Here is an 18,675-nt window from a genome sequence, read left to right as displayed (position 1 = left end):
CACCGAGAAAAAGCGCAGATAAATCTAATCCATTATTATTATTCTGAAAAAAAACATTTCCAAACAGAAACATTAGTAAAACTTTGTCTGTGGAAGACTAGAATAAAAATGGTGGAAAATTCAGAAAAGTGACAGATGAGTTCTATGTAAACTTCTTCATTACTTTACACTTAGCTTCAGTTTGTAATTTGCTGAATAAATCGTTTACCAACTATGTTCCAATGCAACTGCCCATAAATACATACTAACATATAGCACATTAACAAATACCATGCCAACTGATAGAACATTATCATATAACATGCTAAAATATAACATGCTAACTTTTTGAACACTAACCTATAACATGCTAAAGTATGGCATCTTAACATATAGCATGATGATTGAACCCTATCATATAACACACTAACATATAACATCCTAACATAACACGCTAACATATAACATGCTAATATATAGCATTGGTAAAAAGCACAGCTTTCTGTCCAAAACAATCAGATAAAGAAAAGGTTTCCATCCATTTATTTGATTAAACTGTTCACTGTTTACTTTGTTATTCATCATATTTGCTCTAAACCCTAGTACAATAAAGATAAATCACACATTCAAAATAAAAGATAAGAGGAATTCACAAAATGCTTCTAGAAAAAGTAAGAACTCAAAGGCAACTATAGAGTGGACCACAACTCAAACTCCAAAGAGGAACCGATGATGTTCAGCATCGTGAAAACCACTTTTGGCTCCAAGCCGACTTTCAGCAAAAAATGTAAATCTGTTTATCTTGTTTCCCAGCAATGAATACAGTAAAGTCTACCCATCCCCCTGTATGCATCTGTTATTTGAAAACCAGCTAGAATCCAAACCTCCTACTCCTTCCAGGTCCCGGGTCTCCCACAGAGGTCATGAAAGGCAGAGCCACTCTACTGGCATGGGAAACAGGCTGTGGAAACATTCAGTCCAGATCTTCATTGTCTCAAAGAATAAAAGTAATATTGGTAACAACATTCAACCCACAGAAATAACATTTGGGACATTCCTGTATTCAGCTACTTATGAAAAACAAATTATGTAAATCAAAACGTCAAAAAGGGACGTCCCATCCTTTTGAACAGTTTGTACTTTGACCAGAAAATCTGACAGATTTTTCAGTTTGAGCTGAGAAACAAAGTCCAAAAAAGTACCATTGCGCGTTTTAATTTACTTTTAATGACAAAGCCGAATACAGAAGGATTTAAACAACCATCACTGCCAAAACACCCAACAAAATCAAATTTAACTCATAAATGCCCCCATTCAATTTAATAAAACTCATTTTATTTGGTATAAAAACAGTATTCACATTAGCAGTAATATAAACAGCTAGCACACACACTTATTAATTCAATTATATCAATATTGACTGACTAAGAAATCATCAATACAAGCTCCTTTAAGCACTGCAGTTTTGCCCCCCCCCCCCCCCCCCCCCCGTCCCATATAAAATAGTCCAGCTTTGCCCTTGGAGAAATCTGATTAAAATGTAAAGCCAAAGTTTTCCGGCACTTTTTCACGTTAACTAATTTATTTCATAGTTTCACATACGTATGTGTGTTGATAAAACACAAGTTGTGCAGTTAAGATGTCTTTTGAGTATTGAGTAACACAGCAGCGACACAGTATCAATACAGTTTAGGCAATATGCTGAAACGCTTCACGAAGCCTCATCTACCCATCATTACCAATAAATATGAAATGTTGCAGTTTCTTAAACAACCACTTGGGGCCGGCAGCAAAAGGGAGCAACTTCCCATTGACTTTAATGTAAAAGGTCTGGCTTTACGCAATGTTTATTAGGGTATATGAAGGCTTTAATTCATCCTTGATGGTTCAGCAGCAGAAAAGGTTTTACAAAGGGTCATCTGGACTTTTAAGATGTTTTGCTTGAGTGAAACAGTGTATTTTGTGTATTTTTGTCGATCTTAACAGTGTGGCTTTTTGAGTGGCTGGTCCCAAAACTTTCACTTTCTTAGGAGGGGTGGAGCAAACGCCTCGGGGTCCCCCCAGGGGAGCTGGGGGAAGTGGCTGGGGTGAGGGAAGTCTGGGCATCTCTGCTTAGACTGCTGCCCCCGCGACCCGGTCCCGGATTAGCGGAGGAAGATGGATGGATATGGATGGCGGAGCAAACTCCCATAAATATCCCTGATTTACCTCAGGCCTCATTTTCCTTCAGGTGAAATTATTGATAACCTGAATTAATGTAGGACTTTTATGTCCCAGAGCCCTCCCTGTAATTTCCACATCAATCTCATGCCGTTTCACGATGGAGATAAGCCGAGATACGGCATTTCCTGTGCTTGCTCCGCTGAACTCTGACAGAAAAGGTGAAGCTCTAAGAGTCTTAGGCAGGAAACACTCAAACAGCCTGTCAGAGCACACATAACACAGACTGACTCCACTGCCTTTATGCTGTGGCTCAGACTCTCAACAATCACACCTCTCAATGTTTACCAGTGGAAAACCCTACTTTAGAGCCGTTTCGGTGCCAAAATATGATGCTTTAAAGCTTTTTAGCATGTGAGGTCACTCGTTTGAGGTCCACAAATCATTTTAAGAACTTTTCAACAGGAAATGGATATGCGAAAGCAAGCAAGATCATTTTTAACAAGCAAGTAGTGAATGGCCTACCAATGAAGAGGATGGGGAAGGTGATGAAGAGCAAGAACACATGAGGAACAAGGTTGAGAGCGTCCACGAAGCAGCCATTGTTCAGCACGCCATTCTCCACGCTGTAGGCACTAATGTTCTTGTCGTTGCCACAAAAGGAAAAGGCCATGCCTTCAGCCAGCAGCCCCAACCAGAGACGTCTGCAAGAAAGAGGACATTTTTACGCCGATGACACTGGGCTCTGCCTCCCTGCACCGCGAGGGTTTTGAGAAGCGCTTTTCTTCAGGTGGGTGTGCTCTCAAGCACAAAGGTTTACATTAAAGTGTAAGAAATGACTTTTTGTTTTAGCACGAGTTTTTAAAGTTATAAAACTGATGATGTTATGCAATTTACAAGCACTGGCTGCTATGCGCTCACGTGGCGACCATTGATAACATCATTGAATGAGAGTGACGTCTGAATTAAAGACCCCATTTTTCTATAACTCCACATTTGGAGGGCTAACTGTCGGGTTAGGGAGAAGCCGCAGAGGTAAGGGAAGAATTCGGATTTGGTCTTAATGTGACGTCACTCATAGAAAATGTAATATATTATAATAATGTAATATAATATAATAATGAAGCAAATTCAATCGCCAATCTTTCGCGATACAGACGCCGCCTTGTTGGAGCCAACTGTCGTCAGTAAATAGTGATTGAATTGGGTCAGACTGGGTCTGAATCAAAGTTTCTATGGCAACCAATCTCTTGCCAATCAGGAGAGAGCTTGTTGGAAGTTCACACCCCTTGAAGTCATTTTATAGAAAGGACTTCACTTGAAAGTGGGCAACTTGAAATCTCAATCAACTTGAAATGTCAATCAAAAGTTTTTAACTTTGAACATGGGGGCCAGCAGGCTCCGCCTAATTTTATTAAACAAATTCAAGTTTGTAACTTGAATAACAAGAAGAGGATTATCGAGAAGATGTTCAGAAAAAAAAGTATCAGATCCAAAATGGTTCTTCTGACCAGTAGAATGACTGAGTAACAGCTGTTTATTTCTCTATAGAAGTCAATGGGATTTTGGCTTTTTGGGACCAGCGGATACCTCCTGTTTGGAATGCAAGAGGGGAGGGGTCAGTCAGCCCAGTTCTCATGTACAGTCAATGATCAAAACAAAGAATTTGACAAAGTGAAGGGGAAGTTTCAGACTTTTCCCCAGACTTTCAAAAGATAAGCCCTGACATCAATCTAATTGTCTTTTAGTTTATTGTGTACCTCCAGACAGAAAAACATTTTTTCCGTTTTAATAACCTAAAAAATATTATAGACCTAAGTGTAGACCTAAGAAAGACCTATTCTTATTTGATTGCTTGAAATGAACCATTTCAAATAAAAAAAAGAAAAACTGTAAGAAAATCTTTCCAGGTTTTCTTCAACCTTTTATCAAACAATTTAAAAAAAAATAGATGGAGAGTTGGGCCCCCCCATCTGACAGGTATACCAGCTAAACTGTGTGGTTGTAACCAAACCTTTCAAAATAACGGGGAATACTAGCACTAAGCTAAGAAAAAGAAGAATAACTGCCACTTCCTTCATATAAAACCACATTTACATGTGGAGCAGGCAACGTGTGCAATCTTCAAATTAATTTAATTAACATTTTAACATAAAAACAATACCATCAAGTAGAATGTATAAACAACGTTTAGCAGCTCTAAAGAAAAATAATTTAGGTTTAAATTTAATGTCTGAGCAGAATCTGTTGACTGGATCAGAAAATTACAAAAAATGAGCTTAACTACAAAAAAAGTAAAGAAGAACAAGACAAAGAAGAGCTGCCATATTTGTTTGAATTGAATTTTAGTGACTCACTGTGGAGAAAGAGTCCAAACACCAGTTTAAAAAAACATGTTTACTTCGAATTTAATTGATTATTTTACACTGTTTGGTTTATCTTCTCCGTCTTTAACAAAAGCCAAAGGCACCACATATCGCTAAAAATGAAAACAAAATCCTAAATTCAATGACTTTTTTTGACTAATTATTCCCAAATCTTACCTCGAAAAAAAGTCTAAATCCTCAAAGTTTCATTCCATTCCGCTGGATTCTGGGATGAAAAGAAAACTGAGAACAAAGAAACGGAAAAGAAATAAACCACTGTGAAAGCTGGAGCAAGAAAAAAACAAAAAAGGTTAATTATTTTTAGCCTGTGTAGTTTAAAGCATCAGCTGCTCGGCGGTGCTGACTTTCACCGCTAACCGTCAAGCTAATGCTATTACCTCGTGCAGCTTCCGGTTCAAACCTTCAAAACAAGAGTCGTCTTTTATTTTATTTTTCTATTCCTCAACAAATATCTAAATCTTTTGAAGCTGGTTGATAAAAAAAAGGTATCAAAAGTAATTTTGCTCTTGTAAAAACAATTTAAAAAATAAATATTTTCAATCAGATTACAATTTTGTGTAAGATTTTCTTTATTTGTAAGGGTGAAAACAATTTTCTTTTATGTTTGCATGCTTTCGATGCAGCATTTGTACCCTGGATAGAGGTTTTTAAGTCATTAACATGCACTTTAATTGCTAAATTGAACAAAAGTTACTGCATCACTTATAGTTATCCAAGTTTTATAGTTATCCAGTGATTTATCCTGGAAACATTTGAGAAAACCAAACCATCTTAAGTATAGTTTGATTATTTAACATTTTATCACTAGTCATCCCCCCACTGTTATATCAGCTTATTTAACTGAATTTGCTGGTCATCAAAATGACAGATTTCAGATATTAAAACTTTTTTTTTTTAATTAAAAACACTAAAAATAAATGGAAAATCTCATTTTTTAAATCTTTGCCAATATTATTAGTTCCTAACTAAATTTCCAAATTGACTGTGTTAATAATTATGAACTAATATATCAAGTAATGAATGTTCAGTTTTAATGAAGTAAATCTCACTGTTTTAAATCACAATGAACTTAAACGATAAAATAATATAAATAAAATTTTACTAATAAAAGTTTCTTATTTATTATTATTATAAGTAATTATTTGATTATTTTTTTAAGTTTATTCCTATACAAATAGAATTATTCCAAATTTAACTACCACAGTACAGTAAATGTTAACACCTTCAAAAACAAAAGTTGTTTTATTCTGAATGTACGACTTTTAGAGCTTCCGGCTTCTATGGCGGGTTTTCGGAACACTTGATTCCACGCTGACTCGTGTCAGATTTCCCAACTTGAACTTGTTTTGGCGCAGAAGAAGAGTTTATTATAGGCTTCTCCAGCTGCCAAAATGACGCAAAGCGCTGAAAAGTCGCGCTGAAATCCTGAGAAAAAAGTTAAGACAGTTAATTATGAAGAACATAAACATATTTTGATATTGGAATCACAAAAAATGCCAAGGTTATTTGGATTGATGTTATTTTAAATGGCCGTGTTTCTATTTTTATAGAGTTTTTATAAAAAAAAAACTTTAATTAACAAAATAAAACTTGAAGTATTTTTCCGCGTTTTGACCATCGTTCCTCCGGAACAGAAATGCGCCGCAGAGATGATCCTTTCATAATGTTCATGCTTGATCATAATCTGGTTTTGAGTGGATCATCCTCGCGCTCATCTCACGCACGAGATCCGAGCTTTGAGATGCGGGGAAGGAGGGAAGGATGCTGCGGGGGATGCTGAGGTCAGCCCGGTGCACTCAAGCAGAACAAACCTTTTCATTTGATTATTTCACATTTTGCCAAAGATGCTGAAGTAAAAATAAAGATGAAGAGTCAGACGGACACGCGCCTACATGGAAAAATAACAGAAAGAAGCCTGAACGCGCGTTAAGTGATTTCCAGAATCCTATTAATAAAATAAAGCTTTTACGTTTTTTAAACGATATAAAAACGTATTAGATACATTTTAAAATATATTTGCTTTTTCTAAACAAATGTGATTTAATTTAAAATTCGGCATTGATTTAAAAAGAAAAACATGCTGATTTATCCCATAACGACTCGACTTTTAGAAACTATCCCAGGAAATCCACTTCCCTTTCCTCAGAAAGGAGAGCAGTGCTGTATGCAGGAATCCTTCCCAGGTGTTCCTGAAATACACACGTTACAGCAATCCTACTAACGCCGAAATAAAGATTTTCTATCAATACATGCATCCTTTACAAAAAAACTTTAAATTCGGGTTTGCACTTTTACTAGGAATCAGATTTATTCTAAACTCCAGTTTTCTTAATGGAGTTTGGTGCCTCCGTTAGAAGCAGCTTCAGACATGATCAGGGGGAGGATGCTGCAGCGGGGACTGAAGGAGAACCGGAGCCCGCACATACCCGACCTCTCTGACGCAGCTTTTGGGTCAGGACGTCCTTCCCGGAACCTCTGCGCGTCTTCAAGCATCCATCCAGGTTTCTGCAGAGGAGCAGGTGACAGGAAATGCCTGCATGGCGTCGTGTCCGCTCAGAAAACGCGGTGTTATGGCGCACGATCAGAGGCAGAGACGACGGATGTATTTATAGCTGCCAAAGGATTCATAATTTATTTTTAAGTGATCATTTAAACTTAAAGAGAAAGGAGTAACTGATGGGAAACATCATATTTCATTTCCCGATTAAATGGTACGAAGCTCGCGCGCTGCAGGTGTACCTGAAACACCTGCGCACGTGTGAGGAAAACACCAGCGGTGAAGGGGGGAGGGTTTGGGATCTCATTTCCCCATATTTAAATGACAAACTATTACTTTTTGGTTTTATTTTAAAAATTAAAATCAGAGTTTAAATATAAAAATGTACATGATTGTACTAATTCTTAAATTTGCTTTAAATTGACTTTTGTTTAAGTTGCCATATTTTGAGGCGTGGTCTTTTGATTGACATGTGGTTTTTAAATTCCTGCATTAAGCCTTTTTTAGTAGGGCCACGCCCATTTACCATTTTTTTAAGATGGGGGTTGGACTATGTAGTCATTTCCTTTCAAAATCGACCACAGCCCTTTACTCAAATTTTAGAGCATGACATCGGGATCAGAGGATCTGCCCTCCAGGGGTTTGAATCCTGATTATCTGATAGGTACCAGTTTGTTAATGTAAATCGACAGTCCTCTTATTGCACTAGAGTTAGCTACGGAGTCCCACTGGGCTCAGTTCTAGGACCCATCCAGTTTATGCTTTACATGCTGCACTGATAGGAAACAAAACCAGGAAACACAGCGTTCATTTGCATTGTTACGTGAATGACACGCAGTTATGTTTATCCATTAAACCTGTCCAGAATGATCATATGGAAAAACTTAATGCCTGCATCAGAGACATCAAGACCTGGATGTCAATTAGTTACCTCCTCCTCCATCCATCCATCTTCTTCCGGTCATCTGGGACCGGGTCATCTGGGACCAGCAGTCTGAGGAGCAAGGATGCCCAGGCCACTTCCTCCAGCTCCTCTGGGGGGACCCTGAGGCGTTCCCAGGCCAACCAAGAGACAGTCTCTCTAACGTGTCCTGGGTCTTCCCCGGGGCCTTCGTCCAGTGGGACATGTACGGAACACCTCCCCAGGGAGGCGTCCAGGAGGCATCCAAACCAGATGCCCCAGTCACCTCGACTGGCTCCTCTCGATGTGGAGGAGAAGCGGTTCTACTCTGAGCTCTCTGCGGATAACCAAGCTGCTCGCCCTGTCTCTAAGGAAGTGCCAGCCACCCTACGGAGGAAGCTCATTTCAGCCGCTTGTATCTCATTTGTTCTTTCGATCATGACCCAGAGCTCATGACCATAGGTGAGCATTTGAGCGAAGATACAAAGAAAAAAACCTGAGGGAATTATCTTTGGGGCCAAACGCTTGGAGGCTCCACAAAGCTTCAATCTATTCATCTAAAAGCCACCAACCAGGCCATAAACTTGGTAGTGATGGACACAGACCAGCATTGACCACATTGGTCCAGTTTAGAGGTCTTTAGACTGTTTGCCAGAGGACAGACTTTAAAGTTCTGTTAATGGTTTATCAAGCTTTCAATGGTTTAGCACCAAAATACATAATTGACCTCCTTAGTAAGTATGTACCAAACACAACTCTCCTCTCATCTGGATCCAGTCTGTTGTTATTTCTTAGAGTCCAAACGTTCAGCTTCTATGCTTCACAGATCTGGAACAGACTGCTAGAAACCCTTGGATCAACTAAAAACACTCAGTTGATTTAAATCCAGGTTAAAGACCCACCAGTTCTCAGCTGCATTTGACTCGTTTTTAGTCAAAAGTTTACATAAGCACTGTTACTTTATGCTTACGTTCTTTACATTTTGATTTTAATGATCACTCCCTTGTCTGTTGAACTGCCACTCATGAAGAAAGATTAAGTTTGCTCCTGCAACAACAGAAAAAGGCCAAACTTTTGCATCGTCCTTTATTTACAAAACCCATGTCAGATTTTCTCTCTGGTATTGCGCCACAAAGTTTGAAAGAATTTGATTATTTGACAAACTCAACAGAATTTAGTAGAAATAACTAGAAAAAAATGTGTTGTACAGATATAAATCTGTTTATAATGGATCAGTCAGTATTGTTGAATGCATAATTATATGTGTAAGATATCTGTGCATTCCGAACAAATAAGGAGAGAATATTTGTTTAAAAGTTAAACTTCATGATAACGATTTTATCTTGACAATTAAATTGTTGATCTTAGTGTTGTAGATTATCTTCTGTTTACTTTCTGTCCTTTTTTCTTCTTTCCATTAGAAAAACCCAGACGGCTTTCTGACATATCACATGATTTTATTTTGTATGTTTTGATTAAACTTGCTGTGCAAAAATCTTCTTTTTTATATGTAAAATAAATCAGATTTTTGGAAATATTGTGATTTAACGTCTTCACTCAAATGAGAGTGAAATTTGATCTTAGAAATGAAAGTTTTCTACTTGATTTCATTTAAAACCTTTTCCCCAAAGGAAATCGAGACACCAGTGATCTCCTGTTCATCCTGACTGTCATTGTGGGTCAAAGACACATTTGTTTACATCATTTGTGCTGAAGAACTTCTCTGCTCGTCACTTTTCTCGGACGTCATCCCACTAATCCACAAAATGATCCTAAGTCTTGGCCTCGTAGGGGCTCCCAGCCTCTGGGGCGGATAGGTCTGCTCCACCCGCCGTTGTGGTGGGATAAAGGTTGCAGGTTCCGGACAAAGAGCCTGGGACTCCGTTTGCCTACGCGTCCCAGCTGAGAGGCCTCGGGGAGGTGGCGGGTGGGTCAGAGAAGTGGAAGACGGGGTGTGTGGATGGGTTTGTGCAGGAAGGGGGACGGAGCGAAGAGATTCACATCTGCAAGTGTTTCCCAGGATTCCCTGAGAGGAAGAGGATGACCTCCATCCTCAGCGCAGACAAGATCATCAGCGATTCGATGTCCCCCGAGTTGAATAAACACTTTCCCTCTTCGCCTACATGCAGAAACGCACTCGCTCTGAAGCAGATGTTCCACTTTGGCCTTCGGACACCAGAGGCGGAAGTAGCCCTGCTGACCCACGCGCCGCCCTGCAGGACCATGACGTTGAGGACACGTCCCGGTTTGTGTGATTTACACGGATTTGTTCTTCTTCCTGTGTTTATGTGTCCTGCATCTGTGTCGTGTTTGTGGTATCGGTCGCAGCGTGAGAACGCTCTGTGAGGAGGAGGAGGAAGCATGGACTCCCGCCTCCTCTGTGACTCCTGCTGTCACAGGCCTCCTTTTGCCCGTTTTACACAACATCCAACAAATCACAGGCAAACAGACGACTCGAGTGACATCTGAGGTCACGATCAAAGCCGGTAGATTAACCTTGAGTGTCTCTACTTTTATCCTTTATTGTGATTTTTAAAACTCTGACATCACGTGAAAACATTTCTCCCAGTCTGACATAACAAGAAGCTTACATAAGAACATTTCCCAAGTTCACAATAATGTTAAGAATGAACAAAAGTAAAGAAATAGATGCGAATATGCAATTAAGATACAGGTCTGACAGGAGATTTAACCTTTTATTATATTTTTTATCTGATATTTAAAAAAATCAAAACATGAATGACAAAACTTAAAAGAAAAAATGTACCAATTATTTATTCAAATTTTTCTTCAAAGCTAAAGAGCCGCAATAGAGGAATAAAGACATGTGACTCCAGAACATCCGGTTATAGACCCCTGTCCTAAATAAATAAGTTTCTGAGCATATCAGACTATTTTTGTTTTTATTTCCTTTTTATCAAAACTAACATCACCACAGGAGGGCGAGCTTGCCCCACTTTGGAGGAGTGAAGTCCCAGCAGCTTCAGTTACTGCGTAACTTTCCTCCTTATTTAACCACATCAAAAAGGTTTATAAAGTCAGGGGTGTGAGGGCTGTTGTGCTCCTCGGGACAGAATGTGGTTATTTTTCTGAAATTGTAAAGACACAGGCTCACGTTTCTTCACGGGGAAAGGATGCTGGTCACCTCCGCAGCCTCCAGACGTTCAGGCTCAAAAAGTTCACTGCCGTTTCAGAGAGAAACTGTAAAACTCTTTTAAAACTATAGGATTGGTTGCCATAGCAACATTTCACCAAATCTGGAAATGACAGCACTTTAAGGCTAAAAGTGTCACCGTCCCCATTTACCAACACGCACCACTGACTCACACTGGCACCAACCTGTGACCACCAGGAGCAACGTGGAGTTCAGTGTCTTTGACACAAGGACACGGTGTCAACTTACATCACTTGCATCGCTCAGTGATGTGCAAATAGATATTAAACGGGTTTGAGTTCAAAAATGTGGGAAAATATACTGGCTTCCTTCTCCATTTTTCATGTATCAGAAATGCAGGTTTAATCTTAATTTTCTTTAGAAATCTTCAAATATTTGCCACAAGAATATGTAGAAAACACAATTTTAAGCAGAGTGGGTCTTTTCTAAAACCTGCTTAGGCAGTTCACCTGGATCTTCCACCTGTAACAGGTCCATCAGAGGGAAAACTGACAAAGAAACAAGATTCCAGCTGCGTCAGAAACCACGGACGGCGGTGAGTCTCAGCCAGAGGCAATTCCAAACCTCTGGGGGAACCTCCTGGTTCTGGAGTCCTGGATGAGGTTCGGATCACTGACTGGATCCTTCAGCTAAACACGGGAGAGCAGAGGTTCGTGGAAATAGCAGGACCTGGACCTTTTTGTGCGGCACGAAATGAAACATGAAACGAGACGACGGGACGCAGAGGGGAATCGACCCTGGAGGATGGACGACTGAATGGGAGCAGTTGGGATGTTTACCGGAAAATGAATGGGTTAGTTTATTTAAGTTTTTTTCTTACTTTACTACTAACTTACTACTTACTTTACAGTTATTTTTTAAAGTTTTTTTCTTTAACCAGAGAGCCACAATGGAAGGATAAAAGAGATTGCAGACCCCTGGTCTATACTAAAAGTGAGCCAGGATACATGAACTTTACTGTATTAATCCCCTGGCTTGTTCCTTCGTTGTTGTTGTTCACTGTTTAACATTGTTCTGTATTGAATTTTTACATTCAATAAAGTTTTTTAAAAAATACATGAAGTTTACTTTGTATTTACTATCTATATAATACGAACTTAAAATATTACAATTTAATCTAAAGAGGTATTAAGTCAGTATACTTTAACACCACATGTCTATAGTATACGTGATATATTTACACTCAAGTATACATAATAATATGTTGTGTGTTTTGCTAACTATATCTGTTGGTGACACTGACAGCCGATTCTCCACCCATATTCTGAACCCCTTTCTCATATTTAGCTTACAACAGACTCATAGAACATTAATATACCTTTGCTTATAGTTTTCACAATTTGCTTAAATACTATCATTTCTTAATTGCTCAGAAATCAAATTAACAACACGTGGTGACCGGAACTGGAATCTTCTTCACTGTTTTTTTTTACCGGAAGGTTAACACCGGAAGTTAGCATTAGCTTGACGATCCGTTGAGTGAAAAACTTCCAAGCCCTTGGCGCTCACGCCTGCATCGGCCCCCGCTTGAAGCATGTCTTCGGATCAGGATTTCAGAGCGATTGTCCGGCAGCAGATGGGAGCGGCAGGGGAAGAGACTTACCTGGTTTTGGAGAACCGGATCGCGGACTTGAAGCTGCGGCTCGCGGAGCAACAAAAGATGCTCGACGCCGCGTTAAAACCGGAGGTTCGGCTTTTCAGAATCGGTAAGTTCAGCCAAAAATACCGCAAACCACACTCTCACAAAGTTATATCTGCAAAATGACTGTTTTTGTGTTTAAACATCCAATATTTGATTGTGAAAGTTAGACACTTTTTACTATGTTTAACATTTTGTGCGCCCTCTACCGACTGCAACGTAAACTACAATGAACAACGCTAAAATTCAGGAATTTTGATTTATTGATTTATTTCAAGCATTGTAGTCACAACAATAAATTTATCACACTCATTACAGAAATGTTGAAATGCATAGTTTAAAAAGACAGAAAATAAAATAAAACAAAACAAAACAAAAAAGTCACTGAAATCACATTTTGCTTATTTAAACACAGTGATCATTAACTAAAGTCAAGTAGAGCTTAATTTATTTTTTGAAGAGGAGTGGGAAGAAGCGGATTTATAGAATCCCACCTCTGCTGAGTTCATTCATTTGATAGTTTTACAGTTTTTGTAATCCGGTTCTGATCCAATAGATTATTTTCAGGTAACAGAATGGTTGATTATTTTCGGAAACCTTCATTCATGATTTCAGTGAACCGTATCGGTAACCAATATGTAATAAACATTGATTATAATTAGAACACATGATCACAATAAACCAGTTATTATTATTATTGCTACCCATTGCAGATCAAGTAAACAAAATCAATAGCTTTAATGATTGTAATTTAAACATTTCAGTAATCATTATTGCACATTACAATGTAATACCCATTGATTGTAATTAAAAGAGCTTTGATTATTTCATCACAATCAAGTTTACACATTTTTGGAAATAGTTTGGAATTATTCAAACACCTGTTGATTCTTAACTCTTCTTATCTTCATATTGTGAAAATCAGTTTCTTTTTACCTTTTCTTGAATATTTGGATATTTGAACATTTTTTTCAGCTCATGAAATCTGAAAAATAGGAAATCTCAATGTTTGCAATATTTGGGTTAAAAAATGTGCAAAGTATTCAAAATCCTACTTTATGTACCCCCCCCCCCCCAGTAGATTCCCAATGGTGGTGGGGAGTTAGGAGGTAATAGATGGAGTTGTAACTGGTAAGAAAGGTTTTATTTGAAGTTCAGGGACTGATGATGTGATTCTGAAGCTCCATGGTTTCTTCACTCGTGTGTCCGTTTCTGTCTAACAACAGGTCACGTCTCTGTCTCTCCCAGACTCCCTGAAGCAGCAGGAGGAGGAGGAGGAGGAGGAGCTCCAAGCAGAAGGGAGTGAGGAGGTCTTCTTCCAGCCTCCAGACATCAAGGAGGAAGAGTTTGAGACTTTTATCATCCTGGAGGAAGAGCGGCTGCAGTACGACGACGAGGAACGGGACTCTGAGAAGCGGGAAACTATGATCGCGCCTTTGGACTCTGAAGCGGAGGGCGGTCCGGACGACCAGCGGGGGGGTCACGGGTACCACTGCGGGATTTGCGGCACCAGCTTGTCCAGCAGGTTGTGTCTCCTGAGGCACCGGACCATCCACACGGGCGAGAGGCCGTACTTCTGCGAGCTGTGCGGCAAAACCTTCAGAGGAAGCGACAAGCTGCTGCTCCACAAGAGAACGCACACGGGCGAGAAGCCCTACCTGTGCCCCACCTGCGGGAAACGAGTCACCGACCCGTCCGCCTTCAAGAGACACCTGACCATCCACACCGACGAAAGGCCCTTCGCCTGCGAGATATGCGGCAAGACGTTCAAGCACAGCAACGCCAAGCTGTGCCACGTGCGCTCGCACACGGGCGAGAGGCCTTACCCGTGCGACCTGTGCGGGAACGGCTTCGTCAGCGCCTCCAAGCTGGAGCGGCACAGGAAGACGCACACGGGCGAGAGGCCGCACGTCTGCGGAACCTGCGGGAAGGGGTTCATCCGCCTCTCCGGCCTCAGAAACCACGTCTGCTTCCGGAAGCGTGCCGTCCGCTTCCCAGCAGGCATTTCTGCCTGAAGCCTTCGAGAGTCCGGACTGGTTTCAGCCGTAACCCGTTCGAATGAACCGCCGTAGGACTGAACGTGGAGGGACGTCTGTGCTCTGGCGTCCGGACGTCCGTGCTCTGGCGTCCGGACGTCCGTGCTCTGGCGTCCGGACGTCCGTGCTCTGGGGTCCGGACTGTGTTCCACTGGTCTGTCTGCAGTCCGTTCCCCCCTGTTGTGTCTCCGGTCCGGTTTGTCCTGCCACCCCCGTGTCGAGTGGTCCAGCCCTCTTTCTCCTCTTTGAGTTCCTGTAAAAAAAATTTGTGTTGTTAATGTGATCTTTTTTCTAATACCATTTATAAAACTTATAAAATAAAGTGAAATTAAAGTTGTATACATTTTTATTTTGACCTGTTCTCCGTTTTGCCAGCTTTTCCCCCCAAAGTTGACACATTGATGGACAGGAAGAAGTAGTAGTTGTGGAGAGACAGACGTCAGATTGAGACGAGTTGGAGGCGATGTTTTTTTATTTTTTGTGAACCTTGAACTTCACTTGCTGCAGGTTCTACTGACTGTTAGAACCAAATTAACATCTATTTCTCTTTATTTATCGATGACACAAAAAATATCTAAAGAATAAATAAATTAATCTTTATGATTTGTGACTTAAAAGTCGTAGAAATGTGAAAAAATGTCATGAGAATCTGTGACTGAAGATGAAAACGAGTTTCAGATTCGAAAGAAAACAGAAGCTCAGTTTTGTGGTTTTTGTCGCCACCTTGTGGCAGCTTCTGGTAGTTCATTTGGAGCAGAGCTAATCCGGACCCCGGTTCTCCTTTAGTCTAGGGGGGAATTTCAGACAAACAGGAAACCCAGAGCTGGACTCAAACCAAAAAAAAACCTACGTTTGTCGGATGCTTCAGCACAATTCCTGTGACTTCTCACTATTTATCGCCTCCATCTGGTCAGGAACTGTAGCAGCTCGGTGAGGTGATGTCCTGCAGAACACGTTTGATCAAAACCAACATTTAGTGGGTTTATTTCAGAGATGATCAGAAGGAAAGATGAGGAGAGTAAAAGCTTTTCAAGAAATGACAACTTTAATAATGATCAATGTACCCCAATAGTGAAGAGTCCTCTTCCTTTGAAGTCTCACAAAGCAAAATCAGCTTCCATGATGTTCCATGTTCAACACATGTGAAATGTTGGATCCTTTCAAAGGGAAGCACATGCACTGACTGGCCACTAATAGGCACACCTGTCCAACTGCTCATTAACACAATCACACGACAGCATCTCGGTGCATGGAGGCATGTAGACGTGGTCCAGGCGATCTGCTGCAGGTCAAACCGACCATCAGAATGAGGAAGAAACCTGATTGAAGTGACTTTGAACGTGGCGTGCTTGTTGGTGCCAGACGGGCTGGTCTGAGGATTTCAGAAACTGATGATCTACTGGGATTTTCACCAACATCCATCTCTACGGTTTACAGAGAGTTTACAGTGTACCATCTTCTCATGCTACTTCCAGCAGGATAAGGCGCCTAGAATCATCTCAGTCTGGTTTCCAGAACATGACCATGAGTTCTCTGGACTCAAACAGTCTCCACATTCACCAGAACCCAATGGAGAACCTTTGGGATGAGGTGGAACTGGAGATCAGCATCATGGATGTGCAGCCGACAAATCTGCAGCAACTGTGTGATCCGTCATGTGAACATGGACCAAAGTCTCTGAGGAACGTTTCCAGGACCTTGTTGAATCGAGAGTAAAGCAGTTCTGGAAGCAAACGGAGGTCAAACCCGGTTCCAGTGAGTTGTTCCTAACAAAGTGGCTGGTGAGAGTTTACACACGTTCTCGTGTTTTGACTAAGTTCACTGCAGTTCTCTGCCTTCCAACCTCTGCTGACTATAAATGATTTCTCACGGGTGAGAAGGAGCATTCCTAGACTAAATATCCAGTTCTCTGCCTTCTACTTTATTGAATAAATTGCCTGTAATTTACTCGAGTGGGATTCTGAAAAGCCGGCGTGGCCTTCATCAGGATAAATTATTCAAGGCCTCTTGTCACAGGTGTATCTGCAGGACAGCAGGAACGTACAAACCCGTCACTCTGCGTTTTAAATATGAACAAATCGCCCTCTGTTTACGAGTGGCGGAGGACCTTGAGACAGAATTGTGAGGATGCTCCCCTTCCTGCTGCAGAATACTAAACAGGGACTTTGGGCTGTGGGAGAGCTGGTGGTGGATTAGCATGGAAGCAAAACTGGCAACATCCAGGGAAAGCAATCCGCGCACAGCGATCCCGAGCCATGAAGGGGGGGGTTTCAGGACACGCAAAGTTCATACGAGCCCCTGGTGAAGGCTCTGCGGAAGCCATCAGAGCAGGTGCGCCCACGTCCGCCTCGCTGGCTGTAATCAGAGTGCAGTGTGTTTTTCTCAGCTGTGTAATTCATCAAAGTGACGGATGCCAATGAGTCTCAGTCAGCCAGACGGCCTCGGCTAATCAATCATCAGCCTCCCGCTCTTTGCTTTGCTGCCTCCTGCGGGCTCTGCTGACATCTTTTTAGGAGGTATTTTGCACCGTCACAGTCCTGGTTCCACACTTTGCTCAGGTCAGCGTGGAGATGAAGACCAGACCGTGACCTTAAGGTGGGATTCAGCTCCCTCATTAGGCAGCGATCCGTCAGAAAATACACACCACCTACGCAGATGTGGTTCTGTCCCTCACGCGGTTCTGTCCCGCAGTCGTGGTTCTGTCCCGCAAATGTCCTGGACTGAAGGATCAGGATGTTTCTTCTTTTTTCCTACTATTTGTGCAAAAAAACATCAAAAAGCAACCAATTAGGCGGGCGAAAATCTCTTATGGGCCTAAACTACCGTTTTGTGAAAAAATGTGAAAACCTTTGTCCTCCCGCTTTGTTTAGTTTAGTTGACCTTTGACCTTAGGATGAGGCCGCCATCTTGAATTTTCCACAAAAAAAAGGTCCCTTTTAGTACCTTCTACAGATTTAAACTTCTCCAAGTTATTTTCACAGGTGTCATTCAAAAATCAAGATTTAGTCTCTAGTTAAAGTTCTCTAGTCACAAGTCCAAGTCCCTGGTCATGGGTCCAAGCAAAGATTCAAGTCTCTGGCTACAATTCCAAGTCATTTCTAAAGTTAGCATTCCCACATCAAGATTAGGTCCCCATTCAAAGTTCTATATCTGCAAATCAGTTCTCTGGTTAGTGTCCAGCCACCATCCCAAGTCATTTCTAAAGTTTGCAGACCTAAATCAGGATTTAGTCACAAGTTCAAGTCTTAAATGAACATTTTCAGTAATTCAAGTTCAGAAATATGTGACAAGTCTAGAGACAGAAAACCACGTATGTGGTCACGGTGTCGTGATAATTGAAGAATAATTCTCAAATCTCCAGACTTTTGTGAAAAACATCTTAATTGAGTCTCTTGTCCTTTGACCGAGTCGCGTCTCTGTTCACGAGTCCATGTCAAACCTCAAGTCTTTTGTCAGAAAAATGTAATTTACATCTTACACTTCATGTCAAGAGTCTGCAATCACAAAATAAAGGTCAAAATCTTCAATGAGATCATTCATCTTAATGAACTCCAGGAATCTTTCATTCTGTTCCTCTAATAGTTGCACAGAAGATGAGCCCGGTTCTGTGCGACTCCCTCTGATCGATATCTGCTTTCCAATCTCGCGTCCTGTCAGGAACAAAAACTGGTGCGTGAGCGAGGCTGGAACCAACAAACCCATCTCCATTTTCATTTCCACAAGCTGCTCCAACGTTCCACAACATTTCAATGTGGCCACATCGTTAAAGAAAAAAGGTCCGTCTTCATGCTTCTGATGAGAAAACCGTGGCAGCTGGTTTTTTGGATCATTGCCTCTTCCTCATCAAATGTGAAGCATCATCATTCTGTCTCTTCATTACACAGAGACGAAGGCAGTGGGT

At 41.0% G+C, this 18,675-nt stretch overlaps 2 protein-coding genes across 20 annotated transcripts in view; one reads left to right on the top strand and one right to left on the bottom strand.

Moving 5' to 3' along the window:
- abcc9 (ATP-binding cassette, sub-family C (CFTR/MRP), member 9) overlaps positions 1 to 7,304 on the bottom strand; it is a 65,786-nt gene extending 58,482 nt beyond the window's left edge. For 13 of the 19 annotated variants that reach the window (XR_002293122.3, XR_002293123.3, XR_002293124.3 and 10 more), the window contains exons 1-2: positions 4,683 to 4,908; positions 2,665 to 2,843 (exon numbers count right to left, since the gene is read on the bottom strand). Coding sequence is in view for 9 of the 19 variants with exons in the window: in XM_020714289.3 (XP_020569948.1) it covers positions 2,665 to 2,812 (148 nt within the window). In the remaining 10 variants the exon portion in view is untranslated. Of the gene's footprint in view, positions 1 to 2,664; positions 2,844 to 4,682; positions 4,909 to 6,952 lie in introns of those variants that run through there. The other 6 variants (XR_002293121.3, XR_013653681.1, XR_013653684.1 and 3 more) reach the window with 1 other exon arrangement.
- Positions 7,305 to 12,162: 4,858 nt separating this feature from the next.
- On the top strand, positions 12,163 to 15,111 carry LOC101172547 (uncharacterized). The gene is made up of 2 exons (XM_078941982.1): positions 12,163 to 12,805; positions 13,965 to 15,111. The coding sequence occupies exon 2, from the start codon at positions 14,163 to 14,165 to the stop codon at positions 14,751 to 14,753; it is 591 nt and encodes a 196-aa protein (XP_078798108.1). The 5' UTR covers positions 12,163 to 12,805; positions 13,965 to 14,162; the 3' UTR covers positions 14,754 to 15,111.
- Positions 15,112 to 18,675: the final 3,564 nt, after the last annotated feature.

The sequence above is a fragment of the Oryzias latipes genome, chromosome 23 (assembly GCF_053564925.1).
Source record: "Oryzias latipes strain Hd-rR chromosome 23, Olatipes_Hd-rR_3.1".
NCBI lineage: Eukaryota > Metazoa > Chordata > Actinopteri > Beloniformes > Adrianichthyidae > Oryzias > Oryzias latipes.
This window is presented reverse-complemented; position numbering and strand designations above follow the sequence as displayed.